The sequence below is a fragment of the Ochotona princeps genome, chromosome 29 (assembly GCF_030435755.1).
Source record: "Ochotona princeps isolate mOchPri1 chromosome 29, mOchPri1.hap1, whole genome shotgun sequence".
Lineage (NCBI taxonomy): Eukaryota > Metazoa > Chordata > Mammalia > Lagomorpha > Ochotonidae > Ochotona > Ochotona princeps.
In genome coordinates, this window is record NC_080860.1 from 5,242,094 (window position 1) to 5,263,332 (window position 21,239).

The 21,239-nt window shown below is 42.4% G+C and overlaps 1 protein-coding gene and 1 pseudogene across 6 annotated transcripts in view; both read right to left on the minus strand.

Annotated features, from left to right (window-relative positions):
* ATXN2 (ataxin 2) overlaps positions 1-21,239 on the minus strand; it is a 57,004-nt gene that overhangs the window by 14,832 nt on the left and 20,933 nt on the right. For 3 of the 6 annotated variants that reach the window (XM_058656880.1, XM_058656882.1, XM_058656879.1), the window contains exons 8-16: positions 20,958-21,167; positions 18,890-19,072; positions 16,597-16,797; positions 15,183-15,290; positions 14,883-14,953; positions 9,368-9,672; positions 8,377-8,440; positions 7,120-7,272; positions 6,501-6,567 (exon numbers count right to left, since the gene is read on the minus strand). In XM_058656880.1, the coding sequence (XP_058512863.1) occupies positions 6,501-6,567; positions 7,120-7,272; positions 8,377-8,440; positions 9,368-9,672; positions 14,883-14,953; positions 15,183-15,290; positions 16,597-16,797; positions 18,890-19,072; positions 20,958-21,167 (1,362 nt within the window). The remainder of the gene's footprint in view (positions 1-6,500; positions 6,568-7,119; positions 7,273-8,376; positions 8,441-9,367; positions 9,673-14,882; positions 14,954-15,182; positions 15,291-16,596; positions 16,798-18,889; positions 19,073-20,957; positions 21,168-21,239) is intronic. The other 3 variants (XM_058656881.1, XM_058656884.1, XM_058656883.1) reach the window with 2 other exon arrangements.
* On the minus strand, positions 7,383-7,496 carry LOC118759870 (U2 spliceosomal RNA; annotated as a pseudogene).

Below are 21,239 nucleotides of genomic sequence, written 5' to 3' on the forward strand. Positions count from 1 at the left end.
AGATATACCTTAAATAGCTCATGGCTGTGTTTCAAAATCAAGACTTTCACACTGCCTATGATGTGAAAAACATCAGAAAATATCTTTATTCAGCATCTCAAGTGATAAGACTTTAAACAAAGTACCAAGATGCAAAATCATGACAGTAATTAGCCTCAAGGACTGCACCCTCAAAGTATCTGCACTTCCTAAGTTCTCACTTAGAGAGGCAACAGCAGAAAAAACAGTGGCTCACAGAACAAACTCAGGGCACAGACTGAAGACATGTGCAAACCCTGAGGACAGAATTCAGCTTTCCAAACATCTATTTGCTTACTTTCATTTTATCTGAATTTCAGAAAAAGAGAGAAGGTGGTGAGGGGAGACAGCAGGAGACGATCGACCCACCAGCTCATTTCTCACATGCTCAGAACGGCCAGGGACCCAAGCACTTGAGCTCCCTTCCACCTGCTGCCTCTCAGGATGGGCCTCCGCCACAGCTGCACGGGAGGCCTAGCCTGCCCGAACCACAACCACACACTCGGAAATAGGATGATGATTTTAAACTACTGTGCCAAATGGCCACTCAAAGTAGAAATTTTGAAATGTGGCTGAAGATATAAATTACTACTGCATGGAAAGACTCAACAATAAACAGATACCAATTCTCCTCTAAGAAAATGTGCAGATTTTTCTAAGACTAACACAAATAAAAACGGGCAAACTAAATGGTAAAATATTTGATTGATACGAATACAAAACACCTCTGGAAAATAACAGAGCCAACTCATTATTTTGAAGACTCTCTGAAGAAAAAAATCCAGGAAATTTAGTTGCCTTTCCTGGGCAAACTGTACTTTAAGGTGACTGGATGTTCTAATGAGCTAACACTTTTCTTTACGGAAATAGCCCAGCTAATAACTGCAGACAGGGCATATCATCGCCGGCTGGTAAACCCACCAACCCCGAGCTTTGAGAGTGCACCTGTCATTCCTAGTATCTTAAAGTGAGGAGTGAACAGAGTTCAGGACACAGAGAACGAGTTTACTATTTTGTGGTATTTTTCTTTGAGATTTTCAACAACAAGGTAAAGTAGCTGAATTTTTAAAGTACACAAGCTCAAGTCAAGAAATTTTTGGGGGAAAAAAAATCAGTCTTGTGTGTGGATAAAGGGGAAAGGCAGCTCTATTAGACAAATGAATGGAACACAGCAGAAAATCCAGAAAAATGCACGAGGACATTTAATAAATGATAAAGTGGCATCGCATCTCAGGTGTTCCCTGATGACATGAGATCAATTTAAAACTAAAACCAGCAGTGTGTGTGAAGACAGAAAACACATTCCTAAATAATTCATTGGTCAATGGATTCTGAACTGAGTAAAAAACCACAGTATATATATATATTTTAATTTTGAATTTTATACTACAATTTCATATGGTCCGGGATTTCCCTATCCTCTCCCAAGCTCTCACTCCTCTGCTGATTTTCTCCATATTATTATAATACTACAGTCCTTCATAAGCAGCCATAAGTCTATCAGTCTTTCAGGTGTGCCCTGACATTGCTGGTACAGACAATGGCAGGCAGTCCAGCATCCTATTGTCCAGATTTGCCCAACAGTCTTGCTGGGAGTCCACCTGTGATTTGGAAGCAGAGATGCACTCTGTGCTGTATCTTCACATCTGGGTATGACAGTCACTATTACACCGAGAACACAGCAATTTATGGGACGCAGCTAAAGAAATGGTTAAACACACAGTCTTAAATGCTATCATTAGAAAATAAAGCCTTCAGTGCTATGCTTCAGAGAGCACACACTCCAACGCACCCTGGGAGGCGATGTTCCAGCAGATGACTACCTGTCACCAAGCAGAGACCAGGGCCGAGAACAGTGCATGCAAACTCTGTCTCTTAAAGAAAATAAATTAAAAGGTTAAACTGATAATACTACTACAATAAAAAACACAGCAAGTATTTGACATACATGTCAGAGTGCCTGGTGCCGGCCGGACTACTTCAATTCAGCACGCCCTGGAGTGGAAGGAGATGACAGCACAGAACCTGGGTCCCTGGGGACGGCAGTGAATTGCCACCTGCAATGCCTACATTCCGCATCTCAGCCCGGCTTAGAGTCCCAGCTGCTCTGCTTCCATCCAGCTCCCTGCTAAGGAGTTTGGGAAAGCAGCAGAAGGCAGCCCAAGTCCTTGGTTCTCTGCCAGCCACGCGGGAGACAGTTGGCATTCTAGGTTCCTGGCTTCCATCTGGCCCAGTCCTGGCCATTCTTACCATTTGTGAGTGAACCAGTAAAGGAAGTATCTTTGTCTCTCCCTTTCTCACACTGTGTTTCTCAACTAAATAAAAATAAACCTTTCTTTTTTTAAGCAGTGCTTCTTCTTTTTTTTTTTAAGGTTTCTTTTATTTTACTGGAAAGGCACATACACAAGAGGAGGACAGAGAGGAAGAACTTCCATCTGTTGATTCATTCCCCAAGCGGCTGTGACGGCCGGAGCTATGCCGATCCAAAGCCAGGAGCCTGGAGCTTCTTCAGGTTTCCCACACAGGTGCAAGGTCCCAAGGCTTTGGGACATCCTCGACTGCTTTCCCAGGCCACAGGCAGGGAGCTAGAAGAGAAGTGGGGCTGCCGGGATTAGAACTGGCTCCCATATGGGATCCTGGTGCCTGCATAGCGAGGACTTTAGCTGCTAGGCTACCATGATGGGTCCAATAAAATAAATCTTTCAAAAAAAAATTGGGTCTCTGCCATTCACATATGAAACTGACTTGAATTTCAGTTTCTTGGCTTTGTTCTGGCTAAGTCCAAGCTATTATGGACATCTGAGGAATGAATCAACAGGTGGAAGATCTTTTCTCTCTACCCAAGTCTCTGTGAAAGAATGTTTTAGAGAAAGTATCACTGAAACCAGAATTTAATTTGAAGATTCTACCAAGAGTGATCCAGACGGGCTGCCACAGTAGCAACAGCTGACTCCCCTGCCTGCGGGCAGTGAAATCCCATACGGGCACCAGTTCACATTCCAGCTGCTCTATTTCCAATCCAGTTCCCTGTTTATGGCCTAGGAAAGCAGTAGAGGATGGCCCATGTCCTCAGGGCCTTTGCATTTGCATGGGAGACTTGGAGGAAGCTTCTGGCTTCAGAATGGCTCAGCTCTGGCCAGTGCGGCCATTTGGAGAATGAACTAGCAGATGAAAAGATCAATTCTGTCTTTCCTTCTCTCTATAAAAATTTGCCTTTCAAATAAAATAAATAAATCTTTGAAAAGAATGGTTAAAAACCAGGAAAGGCAGATTGCCAACACCAGGAATAAAATAATAAAATATAACTATAGATCCTACGGACGATGAAAAGATAAAAGAATATTATGAACCACTTCATATCACGAAATTTGGCAAGTTAGAGAAAATGGCCAACATTAACTTCACAGCAAGGTCGTATGAAGATATTGTAAGCTAAAAATATAATTCATGAATATAAACAAAAGCTCACTTAATAAAATATTATCAAATTCAGAAATATATAAAAAGGATAATCCAGAAAGACAAATATTGCATTATTCTTCCTTTTATGTGGCAGCTAAAATTTGAAAAAGATGAAGAAAGAAAGCAGTGCCTGTGTGTATCACCATCCGTGCAGTTCCACACAACTTGGACTTTTCAAGCTAGTGGTTAAGCAAGTCACATTACTGTAATTTTAATGATCTGTGATTACTTTATAATTTACTATATATGAATACTATATACACATTATATATAATCAATTATTATTTATATTACATAAAATTAAGGTCTTATGCCTTTTTCTTGTTAAGTTGCTTACTTGGTATATCAGTAAGTCTTTTATTGTGCTTTGGGTCTAGAGTATGTGATCTCAAAAGTTAACAACAACAATAAAGAGATGACAGGGGGAAGAGAGAGAAGATGAGAGGGAAGGAAGCGGGAAATATCATTGTGCTGTTAGAATTTTATCTACTCTGTAAAAAAGAAAAGAAGGACAATGTACAAGACTAAGTGGGACCCAGGGAATTTAAGGCTCAACAGTCAAAAATCAGTCAGTATAATCCTTCAAGGTCAAAGGACAATGCAGAAAAAACCATACAATTATCTTAAAAGATACTTAAAATCTATCAAATATCATCTAACAACCACTGATGATTTGGGAACAAAAAACCAGAAACCTCTGCACAGACTAGGAACTAAAGACACACCTACCACCAGGCTGAAGAGTGAAGACAAGGCCTAAGAGAGGAGCATGGTGAACTTGTACTACCTCTGTTTAGCAATTCACCAGAATTCCCAGTCAGCACAATTAAGGCAAGGAAAGGACACAGTGATTGGAGTGTCAATGCATACACAGAAATGTCTAAGTCTTAAAACAGTTATTAGAACAAACAAATGGGTTTGGCAACATAGCAGAAAGTATATACCAAAAGATCAAGTGTAGGAGCTGATGCTGTGGTACAGTAGACTAAGCTATTATCTGCAAGGCCAGCATTCCACATGAGCTTTGAGTCCTGGCTGCTCTACTTCCAATCCAGTTCCCTGCTAATGTGCTTGGGGAAAGCACAGGATGACAGTACTTGGACCCCTGCCGTCCACGTGAGAGATCCAAGTGGAGTTCCAGGCCATTGCAGCAAGGCGGACAACGAACCAGCGCACAGAGGATCTGTCTCTTTCTCTCTGGAATTCTTTGTTTTTCAAATGAATAATAAATCATCTTTTTCCTTTGTAAATCAAGTGTTTCTCAATATACTAGTTAACAATTAAAAAAAACATTCACAACAGTACAAAATCAGCAATAAGAACATGAAGAAAATATACACAGAACTGACACAACAAAAACTACTGAACACAGGTCAAGTCAAGACTTACTTCCATTTATATGATAAACAGAGCAATAGATCATGAAATACATGGTGAATCTATTATGATATTGTTTCCCCTCACTTCAGTCCTAACCCTCATCTAGAGACTCAACACAAGGATTCCCAAGCTGACTATAAAATCTACTTGAAAATGTAAACAACCTAGAACAGTCAAAACAATTCTGACAAAGAATAAAGCCAGGGGTCATGTACAGGAACTCATTTTAACAGCTCTTGGAAGGACTGGGGTTGGCAGTTTAAGCCACCGGCTGCACGAGTTCAAGTCCAGGCTGCTCCACACTTCTAATCCACCTCTCCCTGCAAATGGCCTGGGGAAAGAATGAGACGATGACCCAAGTCACCCATGTGGCAGATCTGGAAGAACTTCCTGGCTTCAGCCTGGCACTGCCCTACTGCAGCCATTTAGGAAGTGTACCAGTGAATCAAAGACCTCTCTTTCTGTATTCCTCTAATTCTGCCTTTCAGATAGATAATTTTTCAAATATAAGAAAACCAGGGTAGAAGTGGGAAAACTACATATATATGTATGTGTGCATATACGTATATATACATATAATACAGAAAAAAAAACTCAATCTTTACTTTATATTCTAGAATTACCTTGAAATCAAATATACATCTAAATCATGAAAGCTAAAACTAGAACAAACATAAAACCTTTGTAAATGAGGGAAGGTAAAGGCTTGAGCCTTACAGAGAAAAACACAATATTGTTACAAAAACACAATATTGGTTCTTCAAGACACAGACTGGGAGAAAATATTCATGGTATCTTTATTTAATAAAGGACTTAGAACCAAATTTATAAACAAATGCTAAGATTTACAGAAAACAAACCCCATTTATAAAATGGAAACATCTTTTTTTAAATATTTATCTTTTCATCTCTTTTTAAAAAAGATTCATTTATTTTTAATTGAAAAGTCATATCTACAAAGAGAAGGTGAGACAGACAGAAAGATCATGCTTTTGCTGGTTCATTCCCCAAGTGGTCTCAAGGTCTCCCAAGGCCCTGGGATGTCCTCCACTGCCTTCCCAGGCCACAAGCAGGGGGCTAGAAGAGAAGTGGAGCAGCCGGGATATGAACTGGAGCCCATGCGGGATCCCGGCACATGCAAGGCAAGGACTTTAGCCACCAGACTACCACGTTGGCTCAACCCCTCAAATAATACAACACTCTAGTGCTGATCAACAACAACCACCAACAAATCAATGTGCAGCCTGTCACAAGTTAGAGCCCAGAGGGCAGTTGGTGCGGCAGTCAGGAAGATTGCTGTGTGCGATGTGCGCGTCTCGTGTCACAGTGCCTACTGAGATTCCTTGCTGCAGCCCCAATCCCAGTTTCAGTTAATGTGCACCTGGAGAGGCGGCAGGTGAGACACTTGGATCTCTGCCATTCGTGTGGGAACTCTGTACTGAGCTCTCCAGTTCTCAGCTTTGGCCTGGCCCAGCCAGGGCATCTGGGAACTAATCAGCAAAAGTGTGCCCCTCACCCAATAAAAAAATAATTACAGAAAGTCTAGAGCTGAGTCACAGATACGTATTCATTTTACACCCAGTTGCTTAATTCATGCAGCATGCAGACTATAAGCAAACACAGGGCAGGGTTATTCTCACCTTTACCTGCTCTATAGGTCTTGGCTTGATTGACTGGCATGGGCGTCATGGGTATTGGGTATAAAGGCTTGAAGGAATTAAAGAAGAAATTAACATTAGGTTCATGGCAAAAGGAAAATAAGAATAAGTTCCTATTCACTTTGTCTTAGTTTCATAATGCTAGAGAACTAGATCTGAGGTTTCCGGATTTCTTACAAATCACTAAAAATTAAATCATACCCAAAACTAGAAGCATAAATCCCCAAGAACAGTAACTCTTTTTTTTTTTTAAAGATTTATTTAATTTTTATTACAAAGTCAGATATACAGAGAGGAAGTGGAGCTGCCAGGATTAGAACCGACGACCATATGGGATCCCAGTGCATTCAAGGCGAGGACCTCAGCCACTAGGCCACGCCGCCGGGCCCAAGAACAGTAACTCTTAAATCATTCTTTTTATTCCAACACATCCTCAGAATCGGATTCTCACACTAACAACACACCGATTCCTGCATATCTCAATCTTTCAAATATTTCTGTTTACCATGACTGCTCTCAGTCATCACAAACCAAAAAGAGGGCCTGGTACCAATCTCAACCAACCAAGAAGGCTAAATGGACACCGAATTCGAGGACTTACTTGCACGCCTGGGCTCACTGGGACTGGATACATCATATTTGGTGCAAAACAAACAGGCTGAGTGTAAACAGGAGTTGGCTGTTGATGACCCACCATAGATGGGCTAGGTTGTGCTTGAGGCCGAGGCGAAGTTGGGGTTGTAGAAGGCTTTGGCTACAAAAACAAAAATAGAATTCAACCATGTCAACGTAAAAATTTAATTATGATAATTTGAAGATGGGAGATTCATTTTTCCAATTCATGTGATTTTTTTTTACACTTTTAACTAGTCCCTTTATTAGAAATAAAATTTGAAATAAAAGAAAAATTCTTTCCTAAAGTTAAACATTGCTAATTAAGAACTACACTTGATCTTAGCCAAAAGGCTGAGAAGTGATGCTAATTAGGAACTAATATCAAAAACAGTGGTGGCTGGCATAGTGGCTGAATAAGCTAATCCTCTGCCCTGCTAGTGTTGGCGTCCCATATGGACACTGGCTCAAGGACTTGGGTCCCTGCACCCACATGGGAAACTGGAAGAAGCTCCTGGCTCTTGGCTGCAGATCAGTTCAGCTCTGGCTGTTGTGGGTATTTGGGGAGGGAGCCAGCAGATGGAAGATCTGTCTGTCTCTCCTTCTCCCTGTAAATCTGCCTTTCAAATTGAAAAAATAAAAAATTAGGCAATTGTTTAAAAAATAGTGGCAATAATTTTTATGGTCTTGGAGAAAATGTTTAAACATAAACAATATGTTATAGATGCAACAGAATATCAGCAGTAGAACATCTATGAACTTGAGAGTCTAGCTAAACAATCATTTTCAAATTCTGACTCACAGACACGCAATGATTTGCTCAAGACCACACTGCATGGATGACAAAATCTTGAGGCCAATGTAGGGCTGGGCTAAGCTGCCACCTGCAATGCCAGAATTGCATATCAATGTTGACTTCAGTCCCAGCTGTTCTATTTCTCATTCAGCTCCCTGCTACTGCACCTGAGGAAGCAGTGAAAGATGGCCTAAGGGTTTGGGCCCCTGCCATCCCTGTAGGAAACCAAGATTGTATTTCTGGCTGTTGCTTCAGCCTGTCCCAGATCTAGCTGTTGCAGACATTTGGGGAATGAATGAGCAGAGAGTTGACTCACTGTTTGCAACTCTGCCTTTCAAACAAAATAAATCCTTGAGAACAAAATACAAAACCAAAAAAACACTACAACCGATCTCAGAGACAGAAATGGGAGAAAAACAAAAAATCAAACAAAAACAGCAAGAAGCTTACCTGAGAAAAGGAACGAGGGTTGAACTCTTTTGCATTAGGATTCAATGTGGACTTCCTAACTTGCCTAAATCAGGAGACAGTAAAGGTCACTGAATATGCATGGAATAGATGTTTCTCTAAAATCTTCCACATATAACAATTTCTTTAAGAACTACTAAGCATCCTAGATTTGAACAATTAACCAAAGATCACACAAACACACACACTGCCCAATGTTTCATCTGCTAAAGCAAACGGCCATAAAACGTAAAATCTTAAAGTTTCAGTTCATTTTTTTTAATCAACTATTTCTCCCAAAGGCAATTAACAAATGCTTATATTTATATTACAGCAGTACCTTAACACAATTGTAACCTTAAAAGCAATTCTTAATAGGTCAAGTTTCTATTGTGCAGTGGTTTCTAAGGTGACAAAGTATTTTCTACATATGACAGAGCTTGGGGAAAACTCCTGGCTCTAACTCTGTGAGTCCACAGAGTTTCCAACTTCCCACATCAAGCTGCACAAGGTGAGCTGTAATTGGGTTGTGTGATACCCAGAACACATAAATTAACAGTAGTTAGGTTCTAAGGCTAACCATCACAGTTCATTTAATGAAAACATACCAGATAGCATGAAATAAAGCCAATCTTATTGTAACCATTCATTAAACAGTGTTTCTGATAGAAACACTGGATTCCACAGGAAGAGACAGGGCTTTCTCTTTGCAAACGGCAGTCTGCAGTCCTGGCACCACACTGGGCCTGAGTACTGCCAAGAGCCCATGGAAGCCAGATCCCAGAAAGGCATCAGAGGATACAATGAGGTAATGCAGCTGATACCACAAATTTAAACCAGTTGCTTGTAAATTAAGGGCTACTTGCAAAGGAATCTCAAAGTCCAGATGGCCTTGAGTTGAGAGGATTGGAAAGGCTTAAAAAAAGCAAAAAGAAGGGTGGAGGGGTACAGGTTAACTGAATACTAAGATGTATTAAATTCCAGAGGTACTCACTCAGCTGCATCTTTCTTCTCTTCTTTATCATCTTTATCTTGTTTACACGCTGGGCTGGAAGTCTGAACTCCTTGGGAGGTGAGCTCAGGCCCCCTCTTGTGCTCCATATTACTGAGAATTGAAGGAGAAATGCTGGGACTATTTGGCTTGCTGCTACCACTGGTGCAGTTACCACTGCTACTTTCAAACAAAGAATCCTTAGCACTTGGTTCCATTTTGTCTTTGAGCAAATCTCTTGATTTTTCTCCCTCTCTATTTTTGTTTAGTAGTTGATCCATAGATTCTGAAGCAGAACTTGGCTGTAACTAAAGGAAAACAATTACACTTAAATTTTTAAAATAATTCTAGAAATAATCTCTATATGTGCAAGTACTTGCCATGAAATGCTCAGAATTAGGCTTTTTCATATGTTGAGAATGTTTGTATTACAAAGCTACACTCAGAATACACACACAGCACACTCAGAATCATCAAACCACATGACACATTCCAACATCATGTCAGAATGTTTACTCAGAGTCCACCCTGGTCAGACTGTGCTCGCTGATATGGGTATCCCTATCCTTCCAGACTTGTCAACTGGATGCCAGTCAACTACAAACGCAGGAAGTGCTGCATATCCCACTGAAAAGACAGCCCACAGAAAGAAGGCTTTTCATTGGAGGAGTCGTCCACAGTGAGGTGTGAAAGACGCTTGGGAGGGCAACTGGGAAAGGAAAGCACTGGTTGGAGCCAGGGTAACAGGACACAAAAGTACAAGTGGACCAGGAATAAGATGATAAGGTGATGTGAAGCTATGTTACAGAGTCTGGCTTTTAATTTTCCAGGCAATGAGAAGTCAATGAGAAATTTCAATCAAGATGCGGTTAACAACAGATGCACAGCATAGAAAGATAGGCAGACCACTACTGCGGTAAATGACCTTGGACGAAGCAAACGACAACCTCAGTACAAGGACCACCTGGTGTTAGTCGAACAAGTGACCAGGAGAAATGAATGTTACCACTGGTGGAAAATGATTTCAGGACAGAAAACCGGAATGACTGAAGACAATGTCAAGAGAAAGGGCAGCATCAAGCAAAACGAGAGCGGGTTCCAGGGGAAGGGGAAATGAAATGAGGAGAGCCTGCCCCGCAGGAGGGCAGCCTTAAGGCAGGAGACAGAGGTAGGGTCCTTTGGCCTAAGCACACAAGCTGCATGCATTCACTCCTGACAGCTGCAACTCAGGGAATCCAAACGTTCCTATTTTACCAATGGAGTCACACAGGCATCAGGCATCAAGCTACTGAGGGTGAAAGCTGGTCAGGGCATTATCTCAGTGGCAACTGAAGCCACAATAAAGGCACTTGCTGGGCAAGCCTGCCACCGCTCACAGCACTCTGCCTTAGAGGCCACTCGTAACAGCCCAATTATTTACTACAGACCTCAACACTAGGTACCACAAAGCTCTTCGAGTAAAGATAAAAACAAGCTTTTCCTTTTTAATTACTTATTTTATTTGAAAGGCAGAAAGACATCCTACATCCACTACTTTACTCCTGAAATGCCCACAAGAGCCAGGGTGGAGCCAGGCCACCGAGGATGTGCATCTGGTATTATTACTGTTCTCAGCACTGCGAGCACACCTTAGTGCGTACTATGGGCTGGACAATGCATCATTGACAGACTTTTTTTTTTAAATTTTGAATTCTATGGTACAATTCCATAGGGTCTGGGACTTGCCCACTGTCCCCAAATTCCTGCTTCGTGACTAATTCTCCTCATATTATTACAATAGTATAGTCCTTCATAAGCAGCCATAAGTCCATCAGCCTGTTATTTAAGTGTGCCTTGACATTGCTGGTACAATGTCAGACAGTATAGACTCATTATTTTACAATAGTTCTACTTTAGGAAATGCTCACAGATGACATATGGTAGGGTCATTTATATTTTAGCAGTCAGATTTAAGGAAGCTGGTGCTGTGGCATAGTGGGGTAAGTGCTGTAGCAGTAGCATCCCATACTGGAACGTTGACTGAAGTCTCGGCTGCCGTGCCTCTTTCCAAATCCCTGTTCATGTGCCTGGGAAAGTTCCAGGGAATAGCCCAAGCACTTGAATCCCTGCCATCCATGTGGGAGACCTGGAAGGAATTCCTGGCGTCTAGCCTCAGACGGGCCAAGCCCTAGTCACAGCAGCCATTTGAGGGGAGTGAACCAGCAGATCAAAGAGGTCCTTCTTTGTCACTCTGCCTTTCTAGTAGGTAAAATAAATCTTTTTTTTTTTTTAAGATTTATTTATTTTTATTGGAAAGTCAGATATACAAAGAGGAGGAGGAGACAGAAGTATGTTCTGTTCAATGATTCACTCTCCAATGGCCATAACGTCCAGTGCTGCGCTGATCCAAAGCCAGGAGCCAGGAACTTCTTCCAGGTCTCCTATGTGAATCCCAAGGCTTTGGTTCATCCTCCACTGTTTTCCCAGGCCACAAGCAGGGAGCTGGATGGGAAGCAGGTCCGCTGGGATTAGAAGCGGCACCCATATGGATCCCGGTGCATTCAAGGCGTGGACTTTAGCCACTAGGCCACCGCGCCGGGCCCTGCTCCACTTCTGATCCAATCTCTGCTTATGTCCTGGGAAAGCAAGGGAGGACGGTCTGAGGCCTTGGGTCTCTGCGCAGGTATGGGCGGCCAGGAGGAAGATCCTGGGTCCCAGCTTCGGGTCAGCTCAGCTTCAGTGAACCTGTGGATGAAGGACCTCTTAATCTTTTCTTCTCTCTGTAAAACTCAGCCTTTCAAATAAAAAAAAAAAATGAATAAAATAACTCCTTTAGAATAACTCTAATCAAGACAAAGTGCAATGCTGTCTTTCAGATAAATAAGGAAACAAAAGGGAAAAGGAAGGGCATGCCAAGTGAAGGCGGCTAGGCAGACCAGGTGCGTGTGGCAGACCCTGGGGCAGGCACCCGGCACCCTACACCCTATGTGTTTGTTTTGCACCTGCTTTCTGCTAGGACACACTTTAGGGCGGGAGCACGTGACATCAGAGATACACGGGTCCCTGTTGCCCCACGTGATGGGGCTCTGACTTCGAACAGCTCCAGCTGTTACAGGCATCGGGGGAGTGCACCAGAGGATGGAAAGCCTTTGTTTCTGTCACTCTGCCCTTCAAATCAATAAAATCAGAGACCGAAAATACGGTCTCTCCACATGGTGTTATAAACTGTACTTGTTTTATAGTAGTACTTGATACTACAAAGCATATTCATACTTATGAATTTCAGAGCAATCTTATCACAGGCTTATACAGTAGGCAAAAGTTACTTCACTCATGAGGCAAGCGTTTGGTATAGTTGTTTACATGCCACTGGGGACTCTGCCTTTCAAATGAAATGAAAAAAGTGTGCATAAATAAGCCATATATAAGACCTCATTTGTATGAAATATTCAGAACAGACCAACCCAGACAGTTACCGATGAGCGGTAGCCGAGGGCTGAGGTGACTGCTGAGTGACCTCTGAGGCACGCGGGGTGTCCTCCGCTTGCTCAGTCTTGGCGTAACACTGTGAACACAGTAAAGCCACTCCCTGCACACCTAAGTGGACTGTACCACCTCTAGATCACACCTTAATAAACTGTTACATACACAAACTCATCCAGTGCAAAGTAAAAATAGTGTTATTTTCTTTATAACTAACAAATCTACCACAGGAGTGTTTGAAGAGGGGACTAATTGTAAAACAAACAATAATATGGGAAGGAAAAAAGCCCCAAAGGGGCAGAATAGCTGTACCAATGATAGAACATATACCAAAATCAAGATTATACAAAACAGCATCATCTGTTGCTTAGGAAATCTATTTATATTCAGTGCCAGTATAAAGAACTGCACAGAGGAGGAGGGCGACCTCACAGCAGGCTTCAAGCTGTGCTGAACTGATTTAGCCGAGTAATGGACACATGAATGTTATGAGAACTAGTTTAGGAACTGAATAATGAGCAGAGTCTGGAAAAACTGGGGAATGTAGAAAATGATCTAGAGTTCAGGAAGTAAGGACATTAAATGCAACCCTGACAAGGGTTCAGAAGGAAATGAAAAGCACCACATGAACAGAATCCTATGAGAAACACGATAGCTCAAGAAGTTCTGGCAAGTCCTCGGGAGGAAACGAAGCCACTAGGGAACAGGGTGATGGAACATTTGGCTGAATCATTTGCTGGTATTGGATGGAACTTGTTGAACTTGTGAGCAACAAGCTTCAATGTTTGGTTGAGGAGTTTCCCAACTAGAGGATGAGAGAGGCCATCCCTTGCTGCTTGCAGTAAGACACCAAATGAAAGAGATCCACTGAGAAGGAATGGCTAAGCCAGAAAGAGCAGGCGCTGGAGGAGCCATGGCATCGTGTCTCAGAGCGCTGAGCTACCTCGGGTGATGCCAGCAACCCACACTGGAGCACCAGTCCACCTGCTACTGCCTCTGCCTCCATTTCAACTTCCTACTAATGTGCCTGAATACTTGTGCCCCACCCCACGGGGTCCTGGCTTCAGACTGTGACCATCTGGAGACTGAACCAGAAAGTTTTCTGTCTTTCCATGTCTCTCCCTCTGTTAATGATTACATGACCTCTTAAATAAATACATAATCCAAACATTAAAACAAATTTAAATTCACAACTGGTAATATTAGCATTAACTGGAATCTACTATATGCTAAACTTTGAAATAGTAATATTTTGATGTCTGTAAGTCAACAATAAAGCTATTAGCAAACATGATTAAACATTAGAAAAGTCAGAAAACTACAGTATCTAAGAAAAACTCATCTTCTTTTATTCATTCATCTTTTAATTAATTTTTAAAAAAGATTTATTTATTTGGAAAGTCAGATATACAAAGAGGAGGAGAGACGAGAGGAAGATCTTCTGTCCGATGATTCACTCCCCAAGTGGCTGCTAGGCTACCATCCCGAGCCCAATTCAGTCTTTTTTTTTTTTTTTTTATGTCTGATAACCATATTTCTCCTTGTTCCCTAGGACATTAAAGTTTCAGGAAAGTTTTTTGTGTTAGTTTCAAAATTAAATTTAATTTCTGTAGCATATTATAGTTAATACTGTGCAAAATGAAGCAGTCATCAAGCAGAGACTGGGGTATGTTCAGAAACACTTGTCTTAAAGCTAAAGAAGCAGCATTCTACAAAAGCTTCCACCACAATTAATGCAATTGATACAACTGTCTCAGAACAGGAGGACCCAGCACATGTGTTACACACTAAGCCACATCATTAGAAACTGGGCCTTGTGCCACTGAAGTCTAGCTCCCTTGAACAAAGTTAACAGAGTGAACAGCAAACGTCAGAAGGACCTGCTCACCAAATCTCACACTTTCACCTCCCACTGAGGACAGCCGGGATAACTTCACACAAGGTTGCTCCCTACACTAAGCCCAATGTTTCTGAGGGCATAAATGATCCACTTACAAACTGAAAACCCGTAGTCATACTTCTCACCTAAAAATGTAATTCATTAGATGACACTTACCCTGAAATCATTCTTAAATTTCTTCAAATCATCGATCTGCTTCCTGTGTTCAGAAACAGCTGGCGACACACCTGGGGGACAGACACACAGACACATGTTCACTACTCATCGAGCTGAAGAGCATCCTGGATGTCAAAAGCTAAAATAAGGCTGCTAAAACGATGTAAAATGTGCATTTTTACTTTACATATTTGTCAAGTTATGTATTTATACACATACAATACTAAGGAACAGTATTAACAAAAGTACTTTCTATTATATATAAAATATTCTCCAGTTATGATCTATCAACATTCTAACCTTTATTTTCAGCTTTTGAGAAGCTAGGTGATGTTTCACTGGGCTTAATATTTTCTTTATTCCCTGCAGGAGAGTTCTGTCTCTGATCTTGAAGCCTTGACTCTTTAGCTAGAAAACAATGTTTAAAAACATCATGGTTAGGAAAGTATAGGGGGGCTGGCTAACCCTCCACCTGCAAGCACCAACACCCCATATGGATGCCGGTTCGTGACCCGGCAGCTCCACTTCCCATCCAGCTCCCTGCCTGTGGCCTGGCAAACTAGTAGAGGATGGTCCAAAGCCTTGGGACCCTGCACCTGCGTGGCAGACCTGGAAGAAGCTCCTAGCTTTGGCTATTGTGGTCATCTGGGGAGAGAACCAGAGGGAGTGAAGATCTTTCTGTAAACTTGTCTTTTAAGTAAAAATAAATATGTCTTTAAGAAAAAGTAGAAAATCTCATAATTTTGTCTGTTGTTTTAAAGACTTATTTATTTTTGTTAGAAAGTCAGATACACAGAGAGGAGGAAAGACAGAGAAGATCTTTTGTCTGATGATTCTCTCCCCATGCAGCCACAAGGGCTGGAGTTCAGTCAATCTAAAGCTAGGAGCCAGGAGCCTCTTCCAGGTCTCCCACACGCGTACAGGGTCCCAAGGCTTTGGGCTGTCCTCGACCGCTTTCCCAAGCCACAGGCAGGGAGCTGGATGAGAAATGGGGCTGCCGGGATCAGAACCAGCGTCCATATGGGATCCCAGTGTGTTAAAGGCGAAGACTTTAGCTATTAGGCTACCGCATCAGACCCATCCCATAATTTTGATTTCCTATGTTTAGAAATGAATACTTTCCTTTAAACAGGTATCTGTCCTTGGTAGATAGTATGTTTTCTATATGAGAAGGCTTCAAAAGTTTCATAAAAAATCAGCAATATCTACAGAGTGGAGGAGGGAGGGAAGCTGGCTCTCTCCACATGGCTGTAACACCAAGGGCTGGGCCAGCAGTCAGCAGCTGCATCCTGGTTCTATGTGGTGACAGGTGACCGAATAAGCAGAGCAGTGGGGAGTGAAAATGGCACTCCAGCATGGGACACTGTCACAGCGGCTAATTTCCTGGGCCACTACACAGGACCCATCATCATTTTTTAAAATCTTTTTTAAAAAACAAATTATTTACTTAAAAGGGTGAATGACACAGAGATCTTGCATGCACTAAATGGTTATCTTGCATCTTTTACTCCTGAGATGCCCTAAACAGCAGTGAGAACCAGGACAGTCAGAGACTCAGATCTGAATCTCCCGTGTGAGTGGCAGAAATCCAAGCTCCTCCCAGGTGCCTTAGCAAGAAGAGGGACAGGAGTCAGAGGCAAGACTCCATTACAGGCACTCCACTATGGGGTGTCGCTATCTCCAGTAATGGCTTACCCTGTCTGTACATACATACCTTCATTAGATGGGGTAACAGCTCTGTTGGATGCAGGACTGGCAGGCGCAGGAGACGCAGCCCCCGGAACTGGCATGGCCATGGCCTCCGTCGGAATAACGCCAGCCTGGGGAGAAGCAAGCACTGGCCCGCCGGGACTATTTCCAACACTGTTCTGTCTGGGAGACCGGGGTCTGTGAGTTTTAGGGGACAATCTTGGAACTGTAAGAAAGACAGACGTTATTTGTTATGTTCTCAGATCAAATGTCAATTCCTGAAAGAGATTTTCTGCAGACCCAGGTAAGCAGTCCTCCCAAGCTCCCACCCTGGAAGCTGGTACTGTGTTCTTTCCCAAGTTGTTAGGAATAATGGTGATAATGAAGAACACAGGTTTCTCAAGAATGATAGCAGTTACTACTAAATAACAACTGTTGTTCTCCCTTCAAATGAATTACTAGTTTTGAAAGGGAATATAATGAATGAAATGGTATTCCAAAGGCGGGCTCTCTGGAGGCAGCATCTGGGGTGGGCGTCTCAGGTAGTGGCTGAAATGTCACCTGGGTGGCCAACATGCCCACCAGGAGGCTAGAATCAAGTGCTGCCTCTGCTCCTCCCTGGTGTCCTGCTCATCTGCTCCCAAAGAGGCAGCAGGTGAGGGCGCGAGTACTTGGTCCCTGATACCCACATGGAAGACCTAAATGAACTCTTGATGCCTGGTCTCAGTCTGCCCGAGCCTTGACTTAGCAGGCATTTGGGGAGCAAACCAACACATGGGAGAGTTCTGCCTCTTGTCATCCGCCTCGCTGCCTCGGAAATAGATACTAGCTCTCTTGGTTAAGCCACAACGGTCAGGGAGGAAACTGCAGATACTGCCTAAAAACTTCATGGGAAATAAAATTCAAAGAGATTTTGAAATCAGTTCATAGTTCGCTCATGGAAAAGAGTTTCATGAGCTTTTTGAAAATCTTTCCATGACACCCAAATGAACATCTAAGAGCTTTGTGGAGTGTCCCTGTGGTACTGAATGGCAGCCATCTCCCAGCCACTGCAAGAAAGGAGCAAACCTGCTGCCTTCGCTCTGGGGTCCCTCTACTAACTGTCACTCTCCTGCTTCTAATCACTGATACTGAGCAGCATTAAATGGTTACTAGAGTAACTAAAGAGGGTTTTTTAGAATCTCCATTTCCTTAAGGTATCTGAAGAGCCAGGGAAAATAAAAGGAAGTACAAAGGAATTCACAATATAATTACATGAATACACATTACATGAAGCTGAATAGAGTGTAATCAATGACAGAAAATCAAAAATTTAAGAGTCCTATGTACTGATTAAAATAAAGACCGGGGGAGAAAAATCACCACATGCTGTTCTCCGAGATGTCATGGAAACACACTTGAGATACAACTGGCAGAAGATGTTTGAGTCTATGAAAGTATAATTTCTTTTTTCCTAATACTTTTTTTTTTTTTAAAGATTTATTCATTTTATTACAGCCAGATATACACAGAGGAGGAGAAACAGAGAGGAAGATCTTCCGTCTGATGTTTCACTCCCCAAGTGAGCCGCAACGGGCCGGTGCGCGCCGATCCGATGCCGGGAACCTGGAACCTCTTTCGGGTCTCCCACGCGGGTGCAGGGTCCCAAAGCATTGGGCCATCCTCAACTGCTTTCCCAGGCCACAAGCAGGGAGCTGGATGGGAAGTGGAGCTGCCAGGATTAGAACCGGCGCCCATATGGGATCCCGGGGCTTTCAAGGCGAGGACTTTAGCCGCTAGACCACGCCACCGGGCCCCCTAATACTCTTTTAAAAAGATTTTATTTTTGTTTTTATTGGAAAGTCAGATATACAGAGAGGAGGAGAGACAGAGAAGAAGATCTTCTGTCTGCTGATTCACTCCCCAAGTGGTCACAACAGCTAGAGCTGAGCCAACCCAAAGCCAGGAGGCAGGAGCTGTTCTGGGCCTCCCACTCAGGTGCAGGGTCCCAAGGCTTTGGGCCGTCCTCTACTGTTTTCCCAGGCCGCAAGTAGGGAGAGCTTGGATGGGAAGTGGGTTCTAATCCTGGTGGTTCTAATCCCAGTGGCCATATGGGATCCTGGTGTGTGCAAGGTGGAATGACCACATGGCTTACATTAACATGTGCTGAGTAAGCAGTAGAACCCAAGATAAAAATTCAAGTTTCTTAATTCCTGGTTATTCAAGTAGTTTTGGCATACACACCTACTTTCCTCACGTGAAGCTGCAGCCCTGCCCTTTTCAGTCGGTATGACTATGAAATAAATACTATCACTGCGCCCCAGTAAAGGGTTACCTACCCCCACTGACCACCGATGACCACGTCCCCGCTGCGGGACTGCTCCTTGCCACAGGAGGAGTCGCTGCTTCACTTGGTGGATTGTGGGATACAAATTCTAAGCCACTGGATATAGAACCCCTCCCAGCAGAAACTCTGTGATTTCGAGGGTGTCGCTGGGCCTTTGGGGACATCCTTGGAGGTCCTAAGAAAGGAACAACAAACATTATCATACCACATAAATCCCATAATGTCCATTAGTACTACTTCTTGTTAAATACACACACATACTCTTTCTCACTCTCACTCTGCAGTTTATTCATTGTTAAAAAAAAAAACCCTTTTTATTTTAGAAACATTTTGTGAAATGTCACAAGCTTTAGAAATAAATTTTATTTCCCTTTGTTTTTAAAGAAAAGGAGGGATGAAGTTCGTGCTAAAAAACCAAACAGTAAGATGTCATACTCTCAAAAGAACTTTAGAAATCTAGAAGCTACCTAACCCGCCATGATCGACTTTACAACTCATGGCTTGAAGCACGCCTGATCCATTAAGCAGCTTCTTTCACTTAACAGACTATGAATTACTGATCATGCATGATCTGCAAAATCAGAATAACTAACATCTGGGGAGAAATCTGCACATTAAATGATCAAGATTCTGCCTAGAATCTTTTCAAGGCAGTCTGCTGCTATGGAACCAACCAAACTGTCAGGGCAGCCAAAACGATGGCGCTCAGCAAAAGCAGTCTTCACATGAAGCCAAGACTCCTCACCCGTACCTGCCACCAAACTCATCAGAATAGCAAACTCACGTTGTGTCCCACAACACGACCACACAGTTGTTAAATGAGTGTTAATGTCACAAAATATAATACCCAGCATTCATGAATAATGCAGATGAAATACTTCTGTGTGAATATTAAGTCCTTATATCTGAAAGTAAAAACATGGTTTACTCTCTTTAATGATCATGTGTCATCTAGTATGTTCTCTTGATATAAATCTCATTTGCTCAAAGGACAGACTGCAACGAACATCTCAACAGGCTTAACTCTGCCCTTCGCAGTCATTACAGGCCTTCCTGAGTAAGGAATTCACCGTGAAAATCATGAAACCTGCTGCTCCAAGTGAAATGCTGCAGTCAAGGCCCCACATCCTCCCTGCATACCTGGATGGCAGCAGTTTATTTAAAAGCAGCCAACACAGATTTCTCCAGAGAAACATACTACGTAGGAAACTTTATCCATCAGAGGATATAGTAGTGATAATTTTAAAGAATACATCAAAGTCAGGATTGAACAAAAACTCTGTCAACTCATATCAAAAGAACATTATAGCAATATCAGAGAACAGGCTCTTAATTTATACTGCATTGAAATTAAAATGTTACCTTTCCATAACATGTAACAAAGGCAGATTTGACAGATTAAGAATTATATTTTTATTTTTGATGTCAAAAATATACCTAAAGATTCAAATCCATACCTTTTTTCAATCAGTAATTTTAGATCAAGTAGCCCTTCACTTCTATAATACTCCAAAGCTTGATTTTTTTATTCAATTAAATTTACAATACCTCAAGCATTCTAAAAAACAAACTCCGTATTTTAATCTAAAGACAGACATACCAAAGCAGGTATGTGAGCTGTCACACCCAAAAAGGGCTCTTGCTTCAGGCCAACAGGAGCATCCACTACAATCTTGGCCAAAAAGCTGTTACAGGAAGGGCTGTGCAGTCAGCTCAAGCCTGGGAGAGTAAGGCTCATTAGTCACCAGCAACCACCACAGCCAAGCGGAGCTGACAGGCAAAGGGCCCGGGCAGAGCCTTTGGGGCTGTGAGAGGACATCTTTACCAAGCACAAACAAGCCCCTTTTTCTCACAATTCAGCATAGTTCAAAGCTTCACAACAGTGATCAAATTTCTCTCTAACAAACAAAAGGTTAATAGAAACAGTTTTAATAAACTAAAGTTAAACATAGAAATTATAGGTTATTAAATAATGAAGAGGAAACTATTTTGTAATCATAAACTCACATAAGGAGTTAAACGAAGACAAACAAAAACATGAACAAGTTGTGGTATTGTACCTTCTGAAGACATGCGTTTAGGCATAGCAGAGACAGGAGCTGGAGAACCATGAGCAGAGGGGTGAGACGGGGGTCTGGATGGCCGCGAGGGGGGCCTGGAGGGCGGCCGTGTAGGGGTGGCTGCCCGAGGTGGAAGAGAGTTGGGACCTGACTGGTAGCGAGAAGGTGGGCGAGAGGAAGGAGATGGGCAAGGCGATGGCCAGGGAACACCTGACAGAACAAATGATATGAAGGAAAGTATAAAAACTAAAGAAAAAAATGAGGGAAAAAAGTAAACAGAAA